At 40.6% G+C, this 21649-nt stretch overlaps 1 protein-coding gene and 1 long non-coding RNA gene across 5 annotated transcripts in view; one reads left to right on the top strand and one right to left on the bottom strand.

The window, feature by feature from the left end:
* The window catches only part of LOC125464168 (citron Rho-interacting kinase), a 197615-nt gene that overhangs the window by 27893 nt on the left and 148073 nt on the right, over positions 1 to 21649 (bottom strand). For 2 of the 4 annotated variants that reach the window (XM_059655120.1, XM_059655122.1), the window contains 10 exons: positions 15922 to 16086; positions 15239 to 15376; positions 13378 to 13558; positions 9506 to 9597; positions 8006 to 8107; positions 5100 to 5269; positions 4903 to 4947; positions 4098 to 4178; positions 1046 to 1181; positions 661 to 800 (listed from right to left, as the gene is read on the bottom strand). In XM_059655120.1, coding sequence (XP_059511103.1) covers positions 661 to 800; positions 1046 to 1181; positions 4098 to 4178; positions 4903 to 4947; positions 5100 to 5269; positions 8006 to 8107; positions 9506 to 9597; positions 13378 to 13558; positions 15239 to 15376; positions 15922 to 16086 — 1250 coding nt within the window. The remainder of the gene's footprint in view (positions 1 to 660; positions 801 to 1045; positions 1182 to 4097; positions 4179 to 4902; positions 4948 to 5099; positions 5270 to 8005; positions 8108 to 9505; positions 9598 to 13377; positions 13559 to 15238; positions 15377 to 15921; positions 16087 to 21649) is intronic. The other 2 variants (XM_048556312.2, XM_059655121.1) reach the window with 1 other exon arrangement.
* LOC125464169 (uncharacterized) overlaps positions 1 to 21649 on the top strand; it is a 56584-nt gene that overhangs the window by 10160 nt on the left and 24775 nt on the right. The gene's annotated exons all lie outside the window — the stretch shown is intronic.

Consider the following 21649-nt stretch of genomic DNA (forward strand, 5'->3'; position numbering starts at 1 on the left):
TCTCCCTTCCACTTGTGGGTTTTGCAAAAATGGGAAAAACCCATAGACTGTTACATTGAAAGCAGACTACCAATCACAATGAGAGAACCTAGTTTAAATTGGTTAAGGAAGTGTTTTGACAAAACACCCACCACGATAAAAACTGCAGGGACATATAGATAGAATTGGGCAGCTTCCTATTCTAATTTGAACTTTTACAGATTGCTACCTTCTTCTGGGGTGTGGCTTAATGTTAAAATTATTTAGTTACAGATGGCATAGAATTAGTTTTACAAGGGAAATTGGCATTGTAGGTTACGCTTATGAGATTTCAGCTAAGCCATGCTACTGAAAGAATATACAAGATGATTTCCTTGAACATGCCGATGATATACATCGGATCCTAAGGCTAAAACAATTCCTTTCCCAAAAAAAAAAGAATTTCTGCCCATAGTGAAGATAATCAGGTAAATGTCTTATTATCACACAGAAAACAGAGGCGGTACATATCCTTATTTTGGCAGTCAGTCAAATCTTACAGCCACCCACATATTGACTCAAGTTAAGATGACAGAAAATTCTCAATGGGACTTGAATCTTCAATAAAACTGGAGATTACTATACCAAATTTAAAACAGGGATGTATAAATAATAGTGGTTTAAAGTTGCAGTGGTGCTCACTTTCCCTGCTGCGAACAGGTGGCATCCTTTCAGGCTGTCAAAGACTGTAGGTACAAGCTCAGGCTGGCCTGGCAGGTGAGATTGAGCTAATGACTGTTTCACCTTCTTAACATCCACCAGACAGAGGGTTCGCTCATCTCCTGCCAAGGAAATAAATGAAATAAGTAATTAGAATGTTGCTGTAGTATGAGAGATATTTTGGATGTACTTAATTCAGATTTTATCAACCCAATATAAAAAAAGTCAGTAAAATTTGAAACATCTTAAAAGACAAAACTTATTTGGTGAAATTGGTTTTAGACATTTGGCACTATAGCAGCTTTCTGAAGTTATTTCTGAGGTGGTTTTATTATTGCTTATCATACTGAAACAAATCCATAAAAACCTGCAATCATGACGAGTCGCTCAAGCTCCTTCAGGATATGAAGCTGGAACACTGACCCCACACCAGGGATGTGAACCAGGGAGTTCTTCACAACATTTAACGAATACAGACCTTCCTCTGTACCAACCAGCACAATCTGTAGATACACAAAATCATCTCCTCTCAGATAAAGATTGTGTAAATATATTCTCAAATAACTTACTGTAATCAGATACAAAATTATAATTATACACTTGATAAGAGTGAATCCCAAACCAAGTCTTCTTTACTCCAGCCCCAACTGAACATTATGCTTACAGTCACAACCAATGTGCACAGAGTAATAATTGGAATTTATGAAGCATTGTTAATGTAATAAAGTACCTCAAAACACTTCACAAATGAAAATTTGACACGAAGCTACGTAGCATGTCATTAGGACCATGACTAAATGCTTATCATGGCTGGCACTGGTGAAACAATTAAAACGGGGACTCTCCAGAGGTCAAAATTGGCAGAGAAAAGAGAGCTTTGTTCTTATGTAACACCTATCAAATAGGGAATCCCTAATTACTTTACAGTCAATGACATTTTCTCTGATGTGTCATCACTGTGTAGTATGGGAAACGTGGCAGCAATTTGTACATAGCTGGCATCTCAAAACATCAAAAATCATAAATGACCAGAAAACCTTTTTATGTTAATTGAGGGGCTAATATTGTGCAGGACATGCTGGATAACGTCCTACTACTTCTTCAATATCATTCCAATGGATGTAAAAGATCCCACGGCAAGGTGGAGAGGATCTTGTTTAATATCTGTCTGAAACAAAGCATGCATGAAAGTATTGCTTTGAGTGTCAGTCTTGACTTTTCTGTCCAGGTCCTGGAGCAAAATTTTTAGACCAGACTTTTTCGACTCGGAAAGACAGCGACCAATGCTGTCATGATTGAAACGGATTGCAGAAGACACGGGGGAGAAGATGACTTGCTGTAAAGGTGGAGAAGGTTGCAAAGATATAGATGGATTAGAAAACAAGCACAAAAATTTTAATATCAAGGCTTTGCAAAACATTGAGTCAGTGTAGTTTAGCAAGCAAGGGGGAAGACGAGCAAACTGCAAGCTAGAATACAGACTTCAAGCGATCTCAAGAATTCGGGACACCAACCATCTTTGGGTTGGAATTATTAAGACTACAAATAAAAACTTTAAAAGTGGAATAGTGGAAGCTGAAGGTGGTTGTGGGTTTGGGAGGTGCTGTCTCCAAGGATCTTTGGTGAATTTCTGTAGTGCACCTTGTAGATACTACACACTGCTGCTACTGAACAATCGATGGAAGGAGCGGATCCTTGTGGCTGTAGTGCCAATAAAGCAGGCTGCTTCGTCCAGGATGGTGTCAAGTTTCTTGAGTGTTGTTAGAGCTTCTACAAATTCATCTTCCTTGTTACCCGTACCCATTTGATTTGTCCAGTCAATATACTGTTTAAAATCATCCATGACAATTGTGGAGTGGTAGATAGTAATCAGCAGAGGGCTTCCTTATCTTTATTTGTCATGATGTTGTATAACTTCTTCACTCGGGAATTAATATTAAGATCTCCACAGACACTCCCCTCCCGACCAGAATCCAGAATTTTGCTTTAGGTATGAGGTGTGTGCTCCTGGTGAGGATGAGGGCACAGACTGCAGAGAGGATACTGATGTAGGCGAATACCTGCAAGTTCCACTCCAAGCTACTCATAAGCAAGATCTTGGCTTGGTATTATATCACCATTTCTTCACTGTCACTGAGTAAAAATCCTGGAAATTCATTATAGCATTGTGGGAATGCCTAAAGCCTAAGGAGCACAGCAGTTAAAGAAGGCAACTCATGCCACTTCCTCAAAGAGAAGGGGTTGACAATAAATGTTTTTGGAGCGAGCAATGCTCACAGCCCAAGTAAAGTACAAAATAAAATCTTAAGAGGAGTGGATACTGGGAGGTTGTAGGGAAAGACTAGAGCTAGGGAGTTCCAATTAATAATAAGAATCTGACTTATTTCCTCTAAGGGTGATAGTCTGGGGAATTCTGTTCACCAAGAAGGTAATAGGGGATAGGTTATTTACTGTTTCAAGGCAAAATTATAAAGGCTTTTGATGGACCAGGGAGTCAACGGCAATGGAGGGAAAAACAGGAAAGTGGAGTTGAAACGACAATGAGATCAGCCATGATTGTATTCAATGGCATAGTGCATGTGGAGGGCTCAAGAGACTACTCCTGCTTCTAGGTTCTACATCTCTAAGCTGTCAAATGAGTTAGAAACAAAAAATATCAAGAGAGGTGGAGTAAAGGTAGAGCTGTGCATCATTGATGTATGTGTGGAAACTGATGCTTTGTTTACAAATTATGCTACCAAAGGGCAATATGTAGATGGAAACTGAAGAGGGTCAAGGGCAATTCCTGGGATCCAGGAAATAATTGCAGCAGGAGACAAAGTCAGTGGAGATAATTCTCTGAACAGCTAAGAATGTAATCAGGCAAAAGCAGGCCTGCTCAGAGGTAGCCAGTGGAGCAATGTTAAACAGGCACAATGGATGAGGGGAAAAGGTTACCCTTGTTACGGTCACATTAGATATCATTTACAATTTTTGCCAGTTTGCTATTATGGCAGGGGCATACATCTGATCAAGTATTCATAAGTAAAGATTCGAGAAAGATGGTGGTGGATTTGGGAAACATCATTACATTCAACAAGTCTGTAGAGCAAAGGAAGGTTCGGGAAGGGGTAGTAGCTCAAAAGGATAAGGGCAAGGTCATGAGAACAGACTTGAAAGTGAGCAGAATAGTACATGAGGAGAAAGAACCATTAATAATGGTCAATTATGGCATACCATTTTTGTGTTGCTTCTTCTACAATCATAACGTCAAGCTTGTTTCTTTCCCTCATCATCTCAAAATAATTTCCAGTTCTTGTATAACATTATCAGCAGAAGACAATGATGCCTGTGTTTCCACCATATACTTCTCTACATGAAGAGAATGGACCATGCAAATAGCCACAGGAAGGATCCGATTCCTCTACCTGCCAACATACCTGTTCAGTGAGTGGCACAGTGCAGTTTATATCCAAACGGTCATCTCCCTCCAATTTCAGTAATGAATTTCCCAATAGCTTCTGCAGGAGTTAAACACCAACATTACAGCATGCATACTCAAATTGGTGGTTCCATATTTCCAAAATTGCACAATTTATTGAGGAAAATATACATTTGTAAAATACAAGATAGGAATAGGGCAGTGGAGCAAAGGATAATGCCACAGAAGTCACTGGTTGTTTTTAAGCAAACATATATTCCATTCAGACCTAGAAATTCACTTTATTATTTTAGGAAAGGGTTAACTTCTTTCTAAATCAGTCACTCTAGCATTTAGGCAGGATAGTTCAGATACAAAGAAACGGGGCAGATCAACAACAAAAGGTAATTTAGAGGATGGAGATTATTTTGCAGTTATGTGGCATCGAGCGATGATTAGTGCTGCTTTCAGAAGAACCCTCTGAGATAGCTGCATGTGGAAAGCAGAAAGTTGCCCTTTAAGTGTGTAAAGCATGCATGTTTCACAAGGGTGCATATACAACATCTTCACAGCTGTGTGTGGTTACAGTCTGCATTTCCTCAAAACCTACAAAAATTAGTGTTAAACAAACCTTAAAGAGACATTTTTAACAAGTATTGAATTTCAAATACCCTGATTTGCAGGTCTTTCTAAGTTCTATGCTTAAGAGCTGTGAATAAACACTGGCTTAGTTGATGAACGTCAAAAACTCAAAAGTCAGAACTGTGCAACAGGCACTGCAGCAGCAAGCAGGAAAGGCACAAACAATTGTGCAAACATTTTACCTTCATCAACTGGGAAAGATCATCTTCTCTCCGGGACACTTCAGCCTATTATGCAGTGACAAAGGGGTCATTCGGGTTTATGGCACATGTTTAGTTAGGTACATGAATAACTCACGGTAAACGTCAAATTACTAGACGTAAAGAAACCAAGCCATGATGAAAGAAACATGATCAGACACAATTTACTGAATACTTACAGCAGCTGTCTCTGATTTTTCACATGATCTTCTCCCACAAGCCACAACAGATTCCAATACATTGACCCAACGCTGTTTATCTGGGAAGCTTGGAGCAAGCATATAGAGTGTTTGACCAGGCCAGCAGGTTGTGTGGGGCTGAGACTCCAACTTTAGTATGTAAGGCACATCTAAAAAGGGAGGAAAAAGCTGACTAAGGGAAAGAAAATTGAAGCAAATAGCAACTCAAAGCTATTACTTGATATGTTGGGATACAACAAAGTTGTTACTGGAAATATTTTTGGGATTTTCCTTTTAGGCCCAAGGAGGGAGGTGAGTTAAAGTGGCTCACTTTATAGGGTCACCTTTATCATTAAAGGGGAAACATCTTCCACTTTCCATTTGATTGCTCTAAGTGGTTAAGTGTTGGAAGGCTGATACTCTTTAAAGATACTTCTGATTTCATAGCCAGGCATTGCATATAAATTTATTAATTATTCCTTTGCTTATGATTTAACAGAAAAATATCCAACCTTCTAAAAATAATGGCGAATAAAATTATATAATTAATTTTTGAAAAGGGGGTCAGATAAACAGACATAGGCTGCAGAGCGTACGGATCTTTGTAGCTTGTGGTAGCAGTCTTTTGCTCATCAGTTAGAAGCTGTTACCCCCATCTTTCTCGATCTGCCTTAGTCTCCAACATTTAAGTAGGCATGCTGACAATAATTTTCTTCTCAACACATACACCACTGAACACCTATCAATATACTTCACTTCTACGTTTAATTCAATCACTTCAGTCTAACTAATGATTCACTTGTACGAACTCTACTAAATTAATACAGGATAGATAGGCAAGATGTCAGGGTGGTAACCTCTCACTTTGTCCACCTCTTATGTTCAAGGTTATCTTGTCTTTATGAGCCCTTACCAGATACTTGTAATAAAGTGGGTACAAGATTCTGTATCCCTGATTTAGGAATGTTAACACCAAATCAGGAGACACTGACATTTCTTGCTAGAGTCCTTTTCCAGAGAAAAAGTAAAAAGGTTTATCTACTAAGATGGCTTTATTCAGTAAGCATTCTAAACTTACTCTGATAAAACATAATTTATAAAGGGTTCTATTTCTTACAACAAAAATAATAATTAACAAACACAGGACATCCCAAACCACTTAACAACTAATGAGTGACATTAGAAATGTAGCCATTATTGTAATGAAGGAAGTACAGTAGTTAATTAGTGCACAGCCAATATGATAATGATTAAATAATATCATTTTTGAGACATTGATTAAGGGATAAATATATCCAGGGATAACTACTATTCTTCGAAGCAGCGCCATGGAATATTTTACATTCACTTGAAAGGGCAGCTGGAACTTTTATCCTCATTTTTGTGCTGAATCAAATCTTGAAGTGGATTTGAACCCACAAAGACCTTACAGCATTACTAACTAAATCACAGTTGGTACATATCGCTTTTCATTAGCATTTTCTGTGAACCAATTCAGAGCAGGTGGGATTCCTGACAGTCTAAACAACCATTATTCAAAATCAATTTACAAAATCCACTGAAACAAAACATAAATTCAAACTATATTTACTAAATGTAAAGTGATTGTTCCGTTTAATTGCTTTCTGAGGAGTCTCCAAGACATTCTTGTTGGTCAAGTAAATAAGGTACAACATATCCAGATGATTTTCATTCCATCAAATGGGAACAACATAGGATATTATTTAAGATCATCCAAGACAGCTCCATATAGAAATTAAGAGCTTCAGCAATAGTCAAGGTCTAGCCTTCGGAATGCCTATCTTCTAATATTAATTACCAAACTGTCCTCTTTCCAACAACACAGAAAAAAGTCCCATGCAAATTTTATAAATTCAAATTATTATGTATAATTTATACCAACATAAACTAACCTGGTTTTGAATGCCAGTCTCAGTAATGGTGACCATGAAACCACCATCACTTATTGTAAAGATCCATTTGGTTCACAAATGTCCTCTAGGAAAGGAAATCTGCCATCCTCACCTGATCTGAATTACGTGTAACTCCAGATATACAGCAATGTAAATAGGGTTCCCTTGTTGAAGGAGGATTATGCTTTGACTTTGCTGGCAAAATAAAAAGGTGTAAAACTACTCTTTTTGTACCTAGTACAAGCATTTTAGATGATTTCAAATCCACTTCAAGATTTGATTCAGCACAAAAATGAGGATAAAAGTTCCAACTGCCCTTTCAAGTGAATGTAAAATATTCCATGGCGCTACTTCAGTCAGGTGTCTCCTATAATGAGCTTCCCAAAACCTACACTGTTTTGTAGAAAATGCAGAGATAAACACTCTTGCTTAGAACAGTCTAGGGCACACCATTGCCAATAAGTTGCTTCTGTAAACCCTCTCAGAGCATTATTTATAGTTGTATAGAACATAGAAATGTACAGCACAGTACAGGCCCTTCAGCCCATGATGTTGTGCTGAACTTTTACCCTAAACCTAAGGTCTATCTAACCTCCACCCCTACCTTATACTATCATTCATATGCCTGACTAATAGCAGCTTAACTGACCCTAATTAGGCTGACTCCACTACCCCGTCTGGCAATGCATTCCACGCCTTTACCACTCTCTGAGTGAAGAGCCTACCTCTGACATCTCCCTGATATCTACCTCCACTCATTTTAAAACTATGCCCCTCGTAATAGCTGCCTCCACCCTGGGAAAAAGTCTCTGGCTGTCCACTCTATCTATACCTCTGATCATTTTGTACACCTCTATCAAGTCACCTCTCGTCCTTCGTCGTTCTAAAGAGAAAAGCCCTAGCTCTCTCAACCTTGCCTATATTTTTACAACAATGCACTTGACATTATACTTAACCTTTTATTCCCCAAAAGGTACTGCAGCCCAATCTTACCTGTTTTAGCAGTGTTTACAAGCTCAGAGGCTCCAACAGCTCCATGAACAGTCACATCTCCATCGGGCTGGCATAGCTCAAATTCATCAATTGGTCTTTGCCCTGTTAAAAAGGGAGGGAAGAAACATGAGACTACTTGATCTAACAGTATCTCTACTGAGGGAAATATTTCATTCAGTGTGTACAAAATCAGTTCTCGAAAACATTTCTTTTCAGAACCTGAAAAAATGTGAAACCACTTATCTCCCTCTGTTACTTCATGTATATGGAAGATAGCTACTATCAGGTAGCAACCCAACTAGAAACACTTTCTTGCAAGTCATCAACAATTGCAAACCTGTTACAGCAAAACCAAATTCTGTAAGCCAGTTTGGTGGTTTAAAAAAAAAATTTTAAATTTTAATTTTAATCCTTTGCTGTCACTCTTCAGACTCCTTTCATTATAGCATTTGTCGAAGCTATTTGACCTAGAATTAAAGTTTTCATGTCCAACTCTTCCACTGTGTCATCTCTGGTACTAATTCTTGATTCAAGAGCAATGTCATCTCAGATGTCATCTGTCTGGATAACATAACTCTTACGCTCATGTCACTAAAAGAAAAGCAACAGACTTTTTCGCCTCTCCAAAAAGGCATTAGACATCTTTTGAAGTACATTATATGAATGTCGATGTACAGGTGCCACTCTTCCTAAAATGAATGTTGTATTATTAGCTTCACTCTTCTGTAAACATGACTTAAGTAATCTTGGTAAAGAACCTAACAGAATGGAATCATTCTGCTTTAACAACTGCGTTCTCAGCTTCATTAGGGCTTCTGCACTAGATGTTATCCTTATCACAATTTCAGAAGCTCTGTTCAATCTATTTGCTTCAATCTTACTCCTAATATAGTTTTCATTCTCCTTGGAAATTTGCTGCGCCTCCTTCTCTATCATGACAATGATTCTCATTACTCTTCCAACAATTTTTAAAAATAAAAGAAAAAATATTGATAGAAAGTGTGCCTGACACTAAATTATATAAATTAAAAACTCTGCACCAATTCATGGTTGTTTGTTATCACTGGGTTTGGTATAACTGTGAATATACTGATCTCTTTACTCTGGACTATCGAATCACTACCTCAAACATGTCTAAAGACTTTGAATAACTATAAGCCAGGATGGCTCAGAAGTGCCCCAAAATATGCCACACTTAAAATACATGTACTTCATCTCTAACCAGTCACCAGTCAGTAACAGCAAGTCTCAAAGTTAAGGCCTTTCCCAAAGTCACATTTTGTTTGTTGTCCCAATGTGGCAAGAATAATATGTCCTTCACTTGTTTCATATTCATCCCAAATGCAGTGGAAGCATGATTTCTGGCACTGTTTACTAATAGTCTACATTAAGACCCCCTCCCCCCAACCCAATAGAAGCTCATCAGAAATCAGAGGATTGGATGCAAGACGATACAGGATTAACATGTCTGATAAGTTACTCAAAACATTTAATACTTACCATCTATTGTATCATTTTCATAAAGAAGAACTTTTGATCCTTCCAGGATAATATACTTCCGCTCCCAACCCTGTTGCCCTCGCTTTCCATTCCTGACAGAACAAAACAAAACACTATAATGAGGCGGTGGAATGCAGCACAACAGCAAAATATTAAAGCAATGGTTAGAACCAGTGAACCAACAAGTAATTCCTGGTATGAAAGCCAAAGACATTGAATGAAATGCAACTGGTGCTACCCTTGACTATTTTCAGGGTTAAGGATGCATTAGGAATCTTGAACAGGAGGACAATTTAGCATCAAAATAGTTCGTGGTTTGGGAAGAAACATGGTGGCATCTGTTGAAAAGCTATTCAATTCTTCTGCTAACACTCACTCCTTCCAAGATAATAAAGTGTGGAGATGGATGAACACTGCAGGCCAAGCAGCATCTCAGGAGAACAAAAGCTGACGTTTCGGGCCTAGACCTTGGCCTGCTGTGTTCATCCAGCTCCACACTTTATTATCTTGGATTGTCCAGCATCTGCAGTTCCCATTATCACTCACTCATTCCAGTTTTCCATGTGAACTTGTTTCTCACCACCTTCTGAAATGTAGAACCAGAGTCAAAATACTGAGGATGTTACCTTAACTCCCAAAAACACTCTTTACAAATTGCTTTATGTGATTAGATACTTAATCATGTGGGCTAAGACTATATCAGCTTAAATTCCTGATTTCTACGGGGAGCCAATCGAAGGCAGGGGACCGAGGAAAACAAAATTATTGCCTTCGGTGCCCCTAGTTGAGAAAAGAAAGAGTTCTTTGCAAAAAACCTTAGAAAGAGAAGCAACTTGAGCACCCTGACCGACTAAAAGTTGCATGAATGTAGACATTAGGAGTAGACAAGCTCATTTCTTGCTAGCAACCCAAACAATGAGATAATCTGCTAACCGAGTCCAAACTCCCATATGAAGAAACTATAACTTGGACGAGGTGCCAATGGAAACATACTGACCATGTATCAACAGTTTCAGGATGACAAAATGAGGTGGGGGAATAGATAAAAATTTGGGTAGAGGAAGAAAGGTATTAGCATCTGAACACAAACATCAGCTTCAGTTGCCTGAAACCCAGACTGCCCATTGCACGTGTCAGCATATAGTGCACTAAGAGGTGCTAATTTGACTCAAAACCCAGGATTAATGGATATCCACGGTAGGAGAAAAAAAAATACTGAAATCAATTTTGAAATACCTTGTTATACATCATTTTCTAACTATTACCCCAGAAGGTAGGCATGTTAAAAGGTCTCTCGCCAAGACAGTGGAGGGCAATAGAAGGCAAATGGAGAAAAATAACTGAACTACAGAAATTATTTGCCTTTAAAAAAATCTTCCTGTCATATTAAAGTATATCTTCATTCCTATTTATATAATTGTTTGAAGCAAATGGTAAACAGTCCTTAAACAATAATAACTTGACATTTGTCTCACTCTCCTCAGATCATGAAAAATGATAGCACATTAAAATTAAACTGGAGTTTAATTAATTAAACTGGAGACGGTAGCTAAATCTTGACCTGACTGATGTCTGTGAATTGCTGGATTTGGCACGATTGGAAATAAAAAAAAGCTGAACATTCAGGTGCAGAATAATGGATTCAAACTCCAGTTATAAGATGATGGAGATGCCCAGGAAGACCAAAAGTCTTATCATGTCCTTCATAAATAAACTATCCATGACTTGCCCATTACTTGCTACCACAAAACAGAGTTTGTTAGATTAAAGCTTAACTTTCCACTCTTCAGTACAGAATCACTTTTAAATATTTTATACTTGTACAATCAGCCAATCAGAGGGTGCCTGTAGTTTTTGGGATATAAATACTGATATAAGCCTGGTGCATTAAATTGTTCATTAGTATTTTGCAGTTCACTTCTGTCCGTTTATATGCATTCCTCATTCCTTTATAAGAAGTCCCTTTTATGCTCTGATCAGTTATATTTTTCAGTCTCTCATGTGTGTAATTGGGCTGCAGTACCATGGGCAGACACTACAGCATGCTGTAAATACATAACTCTGTGTCCTCTTGATAGTGTTGTTATTTTATAATTTCACTTACTCTTCTTCTAATTCCTACATCGTACCAACATCCCTGGTTATTTTTACATGGGAAGGAAAAGACAGGATTGCTTTTGCAAAAGCAAAGGGTTGGGATTATTATCCCAGCACCAGACTCATGATGAATAGCAGCTCAAGAGTAACGCACAAAGGAAAAAATGAAAATATCCCAGGCACGAAGATAAAAAGAGTGAGAATGAACTAAATATGCATAGAGTCAGATTATGAAGCAGACTTTTAATTACAGTCACTGCCAGGACAGTCCCCAATTATTTTTGATGAACTCCTGTTCATGCAGTCTGGCATCTCTGACTGCTCTGAAAACTTTCACGGTTTTACTAAGGTGTCAGTCTTGATCATGATGTTAAAATCCTGGTGTATGGCTCAAAATCAGTGGCCTCTGACTCAAGTTTTTACACTGATATCTAGCAGGCTGACAGGAAGCATTTGAGAAAAATATTAATAACGCCATAGACTAAAGAATGGAATTGGTCCCACTGGTTTATGCAAGTCTGTCAAAGACTGTAAGTAACTATGGTCACAACGATGTCATCCTTACAATCTGTTTTCACTTTCAAATAAGGGTAGTATGGATTTCGATTGCAAGAGTTGCGAACACTACCTGGGAAGTGACATTGAACCACACAATTGGGTGTTAGTGATCATTTCAATACTTGTGGCATGGAACACAGGAACAGATTGAACAGCCCTCACAGCCCTTTTGATTTATGTAATACATGAGATGGTGCCTGTTGGATGGACACAGATTTCATTCTGACACCATTGATCTTTGAGGATTGCAGCAATACAATAAGTTATTGCTCTTCGTGGGAATGGCAATGAAACAGTTTGTTCTGTTGCGTAGTGTGTCATCATTTGTTAAATGCATTAGTGCAATGGAAATTAGGTTCTGTTACAGGTGGACCCCGAGGAGTTTGGGAAGATGCCAGGGACATAAAGTTGAAAGTGGTGTTAACTCGTCATGGAGATTGTCTGCAAATAGCTCTTTGAAATTTTGATAAATCTGAGGTAGTTGTTACATTGCCCGGTAATTCTTGTTGGAACTGTAGATAAAGTCACTTGAGTGATGGCACACGAGCAGTCCACCTCTGGTGTAATCAGATCTTCCTGGTATTCTTTGCTCAGCCTTCTTCCAACAGCCTCAGGAACAGAGGATCAATATTCAATCTTGAATTGCAGTTACTACGAACGGATCTGTCAATCTTCAAACACTCCAAAACAGCCACCTGCTGCCAGCTCAAGATTCCATGAAGCTATGAAAAATAGAGGGTGCTTACCAGAGCCCTCACTTACATGAGCTATACCCAATCAATGAAACTACTCTTCTATTGGTGCATTATAGGGTCCTCAACATTGATGCAAAAGGAAGAAAGTGAGAAAGAAAAAAAAGAGGCAGAGAACGAGAGAGGGGAGAAATGAGAATGAGTAAATTATGGACATAGAATTAAGAATAAGAGTATGAAAGTCATTGTGCAAGAGAGATAAAGTACTGAAGAAACAAAAATATGGCAAAGTAGTACTGATTTGAAACAAGCAAACGGAAAGAGAAAGAGGCAGACACACATCATTATTTTCATCTGTGAGCAAAATCACAGCATTTCAAATATTTTATTCTGGTTTTCCGAGAGAGAACTTCTCCCAAACCTTACATTCAGCTGCAAATTATTAAACAAATTCAGTGCTACCAAGCAAAAATATAGTTTGGTTCAGTTCATGATAGGGACACCGCCCCACTGAAGAATATTCACCTGGGAACCTTCATCCAGCCTTCCAGATGCACATTGGCTACTGGATCCTTTAGCTGTAAACCAGGGGAGTTCATTTTGTCACGGCAAAATGCTTTCGTGAAGTGTGTAGCATATTCTGCGGGGAGCCCACATGTTGCTGGTAGGCAAGACGAGCATTTAGGATGGCACATCACTTGACATTCTAGATAAAATACACACATTTATTAATATCAGGTCCATATGTTCCACCTGTAAACCCAACATTGCTCAGTTTAACTCTCAAAAAAGACGGAAGCAATACACTCTGTGTGTGTGGTTGAGTTTGAGATAAAAGATTCATTAAATTCAGCTAAAATGACACAGCTGAGAGTCTTGCCAACGAGAAATGCCCACATCCCGTTTCTTAAAATTTCTTTACCATAAGTCACTGAGTATTTGACAACAAACAATCCATTGCCAGCTACAAATGGCATTGCACTGGATCGACCACCAAGAGGTAGGAACTGAACAGAAATCCCAAGCAATTGCAGTGGTTTCAAACAAACACCTAACTTCTCTTAACAATGTACATAGAATTGTAACAATGAAAAATGATTCTCCAGGGGGACTGCTATGTTCTGAGGAGATGGTGGGGGAGTGATGAGAAAAACTCAAACACATATTGTTCGGGTAAATAAAGGAAATTGCTGTGGATGCTGGAAAACATTAAAAAAAGTTAGAAAATGCTAGAGGAACACAGTACTTCTAGAATCTATGGAGACAGAAGCAGAATTTATGTTTCAAGTCTAGTGACTCTTCTTCAGAACATATGGTTCGGGAACAGACTTAAAAGCAAATCTCAAGCTATAGATGCAAACAATTCCTGAGGGGGAATAAAAACTTGTAGCATATCAATAATAGAAAGTTCATCTGACTGAATGAGATTATTGCTCCCTCCTGAAATTTCTGAACAGATAACCACTAGCTTCCATTTAGACTAAAAGGTTTTGAGTTTTTTTGTATCTTCGATTCTTATGTGGATCAAACCCCTTTTGACATTATTTTTAGCCTGGCCTGGAGTCATACATTTATAAATAAAAAAGCTGGTCTTAAAACAATGTGCCAATTGAAAAATCTAGACTACGGTAACCATGAGGTTCAAAATTTTATTGCTCACAAGGGCATCAATGAACGGATATTTAAAAGAAAAACTCCAAATTCTGAACCTCTCTCTGTGGACTAATGAGAAGTTCATTAAAAACAAGAAGTGAATTTTTCTACTCCCTTATTAATGTCATTTATAGCCGAGTATCAGACTACATCAATTTGTATTTGTACAGCACAATTAACATGATAACCTATCCCAAGGTATTTCAGAGAAGCACTATCAAACAAAGCCTAACAGAGGGATATTTTGGCAGGTAACCAAAGATTTTGTTGAAGGGCTACATTTCAAGAAGCTTTATTTAGGTGGGGTAAGGGTGGAAAGGAAAGGCAACTTAGGGAGGGAATTCCTGAGGCTCGGGTTCAGACAACAGAAGGGACAGTTATCTAGTGGGCAATGAATATTGGTTGAATAAGATATGATACAAGTTATGAAGGCAGCAGAATTTATGCAAGTTCAGGTTTGTAGGGGAAACAAAACTGGAGGACAGACAGAGTAGCACTAGAACAGTCAACTCTGCAGTATCAATAGGGTACTAAATTAGAAGAAAACATGTTGGAAATGGGCTAAAACAGAAGTCATGAAGCTAATCCTACCGACATGATTTTGAGCACATCTAGGAGGTGACAACAGTATCCGAACATTAGAACTTTGTTGACCAAGGGAATTCAGACTGTTTTTTTGTGCAGTGCGTAAGGAAATTTAATCCAGTTTAAGAACGTCTGTTTTCACTCCCACCTGCACATTTTGCTGCTTGACGACCAAAATGTACAGTGTCCAGGCAAACAGCACACTTTGTGGCCCTCATATTCAGGCCAACTGTGAAACGATGAGGAATATTGTGGTGCATACGTTCCTTCAACTGCCGACCAAAGTCTGTGGGGAAAAATAGAAAGGAGAAATGTGAGAACAGTTATTATGGGGGCAGTCAGTCAGTCAATCTTGAAGAACTGGCTACTACCTAACTCCCAGATACCCTACTCTATGCACTTCAACTTCACATCAGAATACACTATCCTTTCAGGTATAGAAACATTCTCTGCCATTGCTTTTCGCTACTTCCAACTTTGTACTGATTCTGTACAATTCCAAATAACAATTCGGATATCTCCTAATTTTGGATGAAGCACTAGCAGACATATAATGTGGTATTCAGAACATGAAACAATACTTATTTCACAGGATTGAGTCTGGAGAGGTTGAGAATCACTGGCTTTCTAAAATCTACATAGTGCTTCTTGTTCTGTAAAATCCATTATGTATCAGTAGAAACCTCTCGACTGAATTGATGATGGATCTGGAGACCGTAAGCTGAGTATGTACTTAACTTGAGCTTCAAGTACTTTCTGGTATGCCTATAGGTACTTATTAAGTTTATATTTTAATTAGGATTACATCTGCTTCAACCAACATTTCCTTACCTTCAGGGGTGGAAGACTCCTTTCTGTGGCCAGAGGGAGGAGCCAGCAGGGTGATGGGACTTGGTTGATGTTCTGGGGACTGTACAATAGCAGTCATAATGATCTGGTGCCTGGCTGTGGCTGGTGTAGATTGTGGCTGATGGTCCACTGTTTTTAGATGAGCAGCTAGTAAAAACAAAATAAGAAAAAGTTGCAGAGATTACAAACAACAAAATTGCCAAAGATAGGATCATTAGCAACAGGGTGATTGTAAATGCAGTGACATCGACAGGCCATTATGGAGGTAGATCATTTATTCCTCTTAGCATCCGTGTACCAATTGTTATTACTGTCTAGCGCAAACTGAAGATCATCACTATGACTACAGTAAGAATCAGATTAACCAAAGTGCTTTGAGAAATCTGGTAGCCATATAACACACTACACTGCCGGGAGCCTTTTCCTTAAGCATGTCAAAAAAATGCATCCCTGCAAAAACAAAATTCTAAACAACATTGCTATTTGAAAATATGAAGATTACACATAATCTTACAAATAGAGTTAAGATTTTTAAAAGAAATGCTGCATCAGTGTCAGAGACCAAAAACCCAAAGTACTGTACACATCTGATGGCCACAGGACATTTTCCTGACTGTTCATTATTTGTTACGCACAAAACAAAGTTCACTGATGTTCCTCCGGCCGCAAGATTTATTTTCTATTTCAGAAAAGCCCTCTTCCTTGTAGTACATCAGTTCATTCATGCTTAGTGCAGGCTGCTCTATTGTTTTTATTTAAAGCTAACAGTGTTGCGCTTTCTTCAGACTGAGGACCCTGTAGATTTGGTGAGTAAAGAAAATATGTTATTACTACCACGCATGAGGAACCCTCCAGGTAAACTTTGCTCAAGACGAAAATGCTTCAGATGAAAATCAAAATCAAAATCACAATACAGAAGGAAGCTAACTGGCCCATTATATGTTCAGAAAAGAAGGGTGCCAACCAGAAATGTCAGCTTTCCTGTTCCTCTTATGCTGTCTGGCCTGCTGTGTTCCTCCAGCTTCACACTGTGTTATCACAGCCTCCAGCGTCTGCAGTTCTTGCTATCTCAGCATTTACAATAAAACCCTTGTAAATCTCTGAAAGTATTTTGTTGTCTAATTTAACGTAGGAATATCAGCCTATCAAACACCAGATCGAGAAGTTGGAAAAGAACCTTCAACTGGAAATAGCAAATTCTGCATCTCCTGAAAAGTCTAAGTTGGAAGAAAGCGGGGAATTGTTGGAGAAGCTTGCAAGGAAAGGAGCCTTCTCTTGAAATATTTTTGAAAGCTTCAACTTTAAGGGTTCATAACTACTTCCTAGAAGAATCTGAAGTCTGGGTTTAAAGATGTTCTATTATTAGCGAGTTTTGAGAAGATTTGTAGCTCAGGTTGAGGTTCTGGATATGAGATTGCTCGCTGAGCTGGAAGGTTAGTTTTCAGACGTTTTGTCACCATTCTAGGTAACATCATCAGTGAGCCTCCGACAAAGCCTTCCAGCTCAGCGAGCAATCTCACATCCATGTTCTATTGTGCTACAACCACCAATTGGACCTCGTTGACAGTAATTCAAAGGAACTTTGAGAACCCATTCTATCTTCTGCACCCAAATCCTTCATTTACAAAAGACTTTGTTTTGCTTTCACTTATTGTATCCCACTCATAATACCTCTGCAGAACTTTGTCTTCTTTATCAATGTGAGTTTGTAGGGCTTGGGATAATGGGAAATAAAGTTTCTTCCTGCAAAGGAACTTAAGTTGAGACCTGGGATAATGGGAACTGCAGATGCTGGAGAATTCCAAGATAATAAAATGTGAGGCTGGATGAACACAGCAGGCCAAGCAGCATCTCAGGAGCACAAAAGCTGACGTTTCGGGCCTAGACCCTTCATCAGAGAGGGGGATGGGGAGAGGGAACTGGAATAAATAGGGAGAGAGGGGGAGGCGGACCGAAGATGGAGAGTAAAGAAGATAGGTGGAGAGAGTATAGGTGGGGAGGTAGGGAGGGGATAGGTCAGTCCAGGGAAGACGGACAGGTCAAGGAGGTGGGATGAGGTTAGTAGGTAGATGGGGGTGCGGCTTGGGGTGGGAGGAAGGGATGGGTGAGAGGAAGAACAGGTTAGGGGGGCAGAGACAGGTTGGACTGGTTTTGGGATGCAGTGGGTGGGGTGGGGGGGGGAAGAGCTGGGCTGGTTGTGTGGTGCAGTGGGGGGAGGGGACGAACTGGGCTGGTTTAGGGATGCGGTGGGGGAAGGGGAGATTTTGAAACTGGTGAAGTCCACATTGATACCATTAGGCTGCAGGGTTCCCAGGCGGAATATGAGTTGCTGTTCCTGCAACCTTCGGGTGGCATCATTGTGGCAGTGCAGGAGGCTCATGATGGACAGGTCATCTAAATAATGGGAGGGGGAGTGGAAATGGTTTGCGACTGGGAGGTGCAGTTGTTTGTTGCGAACTGAGCGGAGGTGTTCTGCAAAGCGGTCTCCAAGCCTCCGCTTGGTTTCCCCAATGTAGAGGAAGCCACACCGGGTACAATGGATACAGTACACCACATTGGCAGATGTGCAGGTGAATCTCTGCTTAATATGGAAAGTCATCTTGGGGCCTGGGATAGGGGTGAGGGAGGTGGTGTGGGGGCAAGTGTAGCATTTCCTGCGGTTGCAGGGGAAGGTGCCGGGTGTGGTGGGGTTGGAGGGCAGTGTGGAGCGAACAAGGGAGTCACGGAGAGAGTGGTCTCTCCGGAAAGCAGACAGGGGTGGGGATGGAAAAATGTCTTGGGTGGTGGGGTCGGATTGTAAATGGCGAAAGTGTCGGAGGATGATGCATTGTATCCGGAGTTTGGTAGGGTGGTGTGTGAAAACGAGGGGGATCCTCTTAGGGCGGTTGTGGCGGGGGCGGGGTGTGAGGGATGTGTTGCGGGAAATACGGGAGACGCGGTCAAGGGCGTGCTCGATCACTGTGGGGGGAAAGTTGCGGTCCTTAAAGAACTTGGACATCTGGGATGTGCGGGAGTGGAATGTCTTATCGTGGGAGCAGATGCGGCGGAGGCGGAGGAATTGGGAATAGGGGATGGAATTTTTGCAGGAGGGTGGGTGGGAGGAGTTGTATTCTAGGTAGCTGTGGGAGTCGGTGGGCTTGAAATGGACATCAGTTACAAGCTGGTTGCCTGAGATGGAGACTGAGAGGTCCAGGAAGGTGAGGGATGTGCTGGAGATGGCCCAGGTGAACTGAAGGTTGGGGTGGAAGGTGTTGGTGAAGTGGATGAACTGTTCGAGCTCCTCTGGGGAGCAAGAGGCGGCACCGATACAGTCATCAATGTAACGGAGGAAGAGGTGGGGTTTGGTGCCTGTGTAGGTGCGGAAGAGGGACTGTTCCACGTAACCTACAAAGAGGCAGGCATAGCTGGGGCCCATGCGGGTGCCCATGGCCACCCCCTTAGTCTGTAGGAAGTGGGAGGAGTCAAAAGAGAAGTTGTTGAGGGTGAGGACGAGTTCAGCTAGGCGGATAAGTGTGTCGGTGGAGGGGGACTGGTCGGGCCTGCGGGACAGGAAGAATCGGATGGCCTTGAGGCCATCTGCATGCGGAATGCAGGTGTAATGAATGCACCTGCACATCTGCCAATGTGGTATACTGCATCCATTGTACCCGGTGCGGCTTCCTCTACATTGGGGAAACCAAGCGGAGGCTTGGAGACCGCTTTGCAGAACACCTCCGCTCAGTTCGCAACAAACAACTGCACCTCCCAGTCGCAAACCATTTCCACTCCCCCTCCCATTCTTTAGATGACATGTCCATCATGGGCCTCCTGCACTGCCACAATGATGCCACCCGAAGGTTGCAGGAACAGCAACTCATATTCCGCCTGGGAACCCTGCAGCCTAATGGTATCAATGTGGACTTCACCAGTTTCAAAATCTCCCCTTCCCCTACTGCATCCCTAAACCAGCCCCGTTCGTCCCCTCCCCCCACTGCACCACACAACCAGCCCAGCTCTTCCCCCCCCACCCACTGCATCCCAAAACCAGTCCAACCTGTCTCTACCTCCCTAACCGGTTGTTCCTCTCACCCATCCCTTCCTCCCACCCCAAGCCACACCCCCATCTACCTACTAACCTCATCCCGCCTCCTTGACCTGTCCGTCTTCCCTGGACTGACCTATCCCCTCCCTACCTCCCCACCTATACTCTCTCCACCTATCTTCTTTACTCTCCATCTTCGGTCCGCCTCCCCCTCTCTCCCTATTTATTCCAGTTCCCTCTCCCCATCCCCCTCTCTGATGAAGGGTCTAGGCCCGAAACGTCAGCTTTTGTGCTCCTGAGATGCTGCTTGGCCTGCTGTGTTCATCCAGCCTCACGTTTTATTAAGTTGAGACCTGGTTTTGCCACTTATTCCAAGATTATACTTTTGCCTTTACTAAATGTCTTAATTTTCAGTAAAATAAAGAAACCTCGTGAAAGTCTCTCTTGTTCTAGATAATAGTATTGAAGGGAAACAAATTTGACCATTTTGATGATTAAATAAAACATCCACACATTCGCATTCACAGTTCATGGAGGATTGCACTGTGGATGGCAACGTGGCTCAGTGATTAGCACTGCAGCTTCACAGCGCCAGGGACCCAAGTTCAGTTCCAGTCTCAGGCAACTGTATGGAGTTAGCACATTCTCCTCTTGTCTGCTCCAGTTTCCTCTCATAGTCCAAAGATGTGCAGGTTAGGTGGATTCACCGTGCTAAATTGCTCCAGTGTCCACGGATGTGTAGTCTAAGTGGATTAGTTATAGTAAATGCAGGGTTATAGGGATAGGGTGTGATGCTGTTTGGAGTATAGGCGCGGATACAATGGGCCAAATAGCCTCTTTCTGCACCATTGGAATTCTATGATTGAGGCTTGACTTTTCAATACACTCTTCCTGCCAGAGTCATAACATAATTTCATACAATAGAATAGGGTTTTCTCCTTGATGGAAGACTAATTTTGGAGTTAACAGACATAATAATTTGAAGTTGTTATAAGGTTGCTCTGGTGTAAAAATTGTGAAGGTCTTTTCTGAGTAAATGTTGCAAAGACACTAAAATCAATTGTGTGGGAGCACCTTCAGCCACAAAAATGAGCCAAAATCTGCAGGATATTTGGCCTCTAAGGACACTGGTCTGGAACAAAATCAATTGCTTGGTAATATATGCATTCTGTCTTCTAAAAATATATAGCTAACAAATTTTGCTTGAATTTACAGCCCTCAAAATGGTCAACATTGATGTTTATACTCCACAGGAATCTCCACTCACCCATCTCCACCCAAGCCTATCAGAATATTCTACTCTTTTCTCCCTCAAGCTCTCTCTTATGCTATTCATCACTATTCAGTGCGGTGGCAAATCCCACATTCACACACGACACTGAATAACAACATTTCTGCTACATTTTAATTGGTTTCAAAGTAACCATATTATATTTATGACGCTTAGTAACTGACACCTGCACAAGTGGAGAAATTTTCTCCATGTCTAATCTATCAAATCCCTTCCTAATCCATTAGGCCACACCTCAGCTTTCTCTTTAAAGGAATATGACAGATTCTATTTAGTCTTTCCTGATCACTATCACCTCAATTATGGTAGTACAATTTTAAATCTTGGCAGCATTTTCTCCAGTAGTTTTTTGTTATATGGAGGCCAGAATTATGCAAAGTACTGAGCTCTCACTGAAG

This window comes from Stegostoma tigrinum, chromosome 26 (assembly GCF_030684315.1).
Source record: "Stegostoma tigrinum isolate sSteTig4 chromosome 26, sSteTig4.hap1, whole genome shotgun sequence".
Classification (NCBI taxonomy): domain Eukaryota; kingdom Metazoa; phylum Chordata; class Chondrichthyes; order Orectolobiformes; family Stegostomatidae; genus Stegostoma; species Stegostoma tigrinum.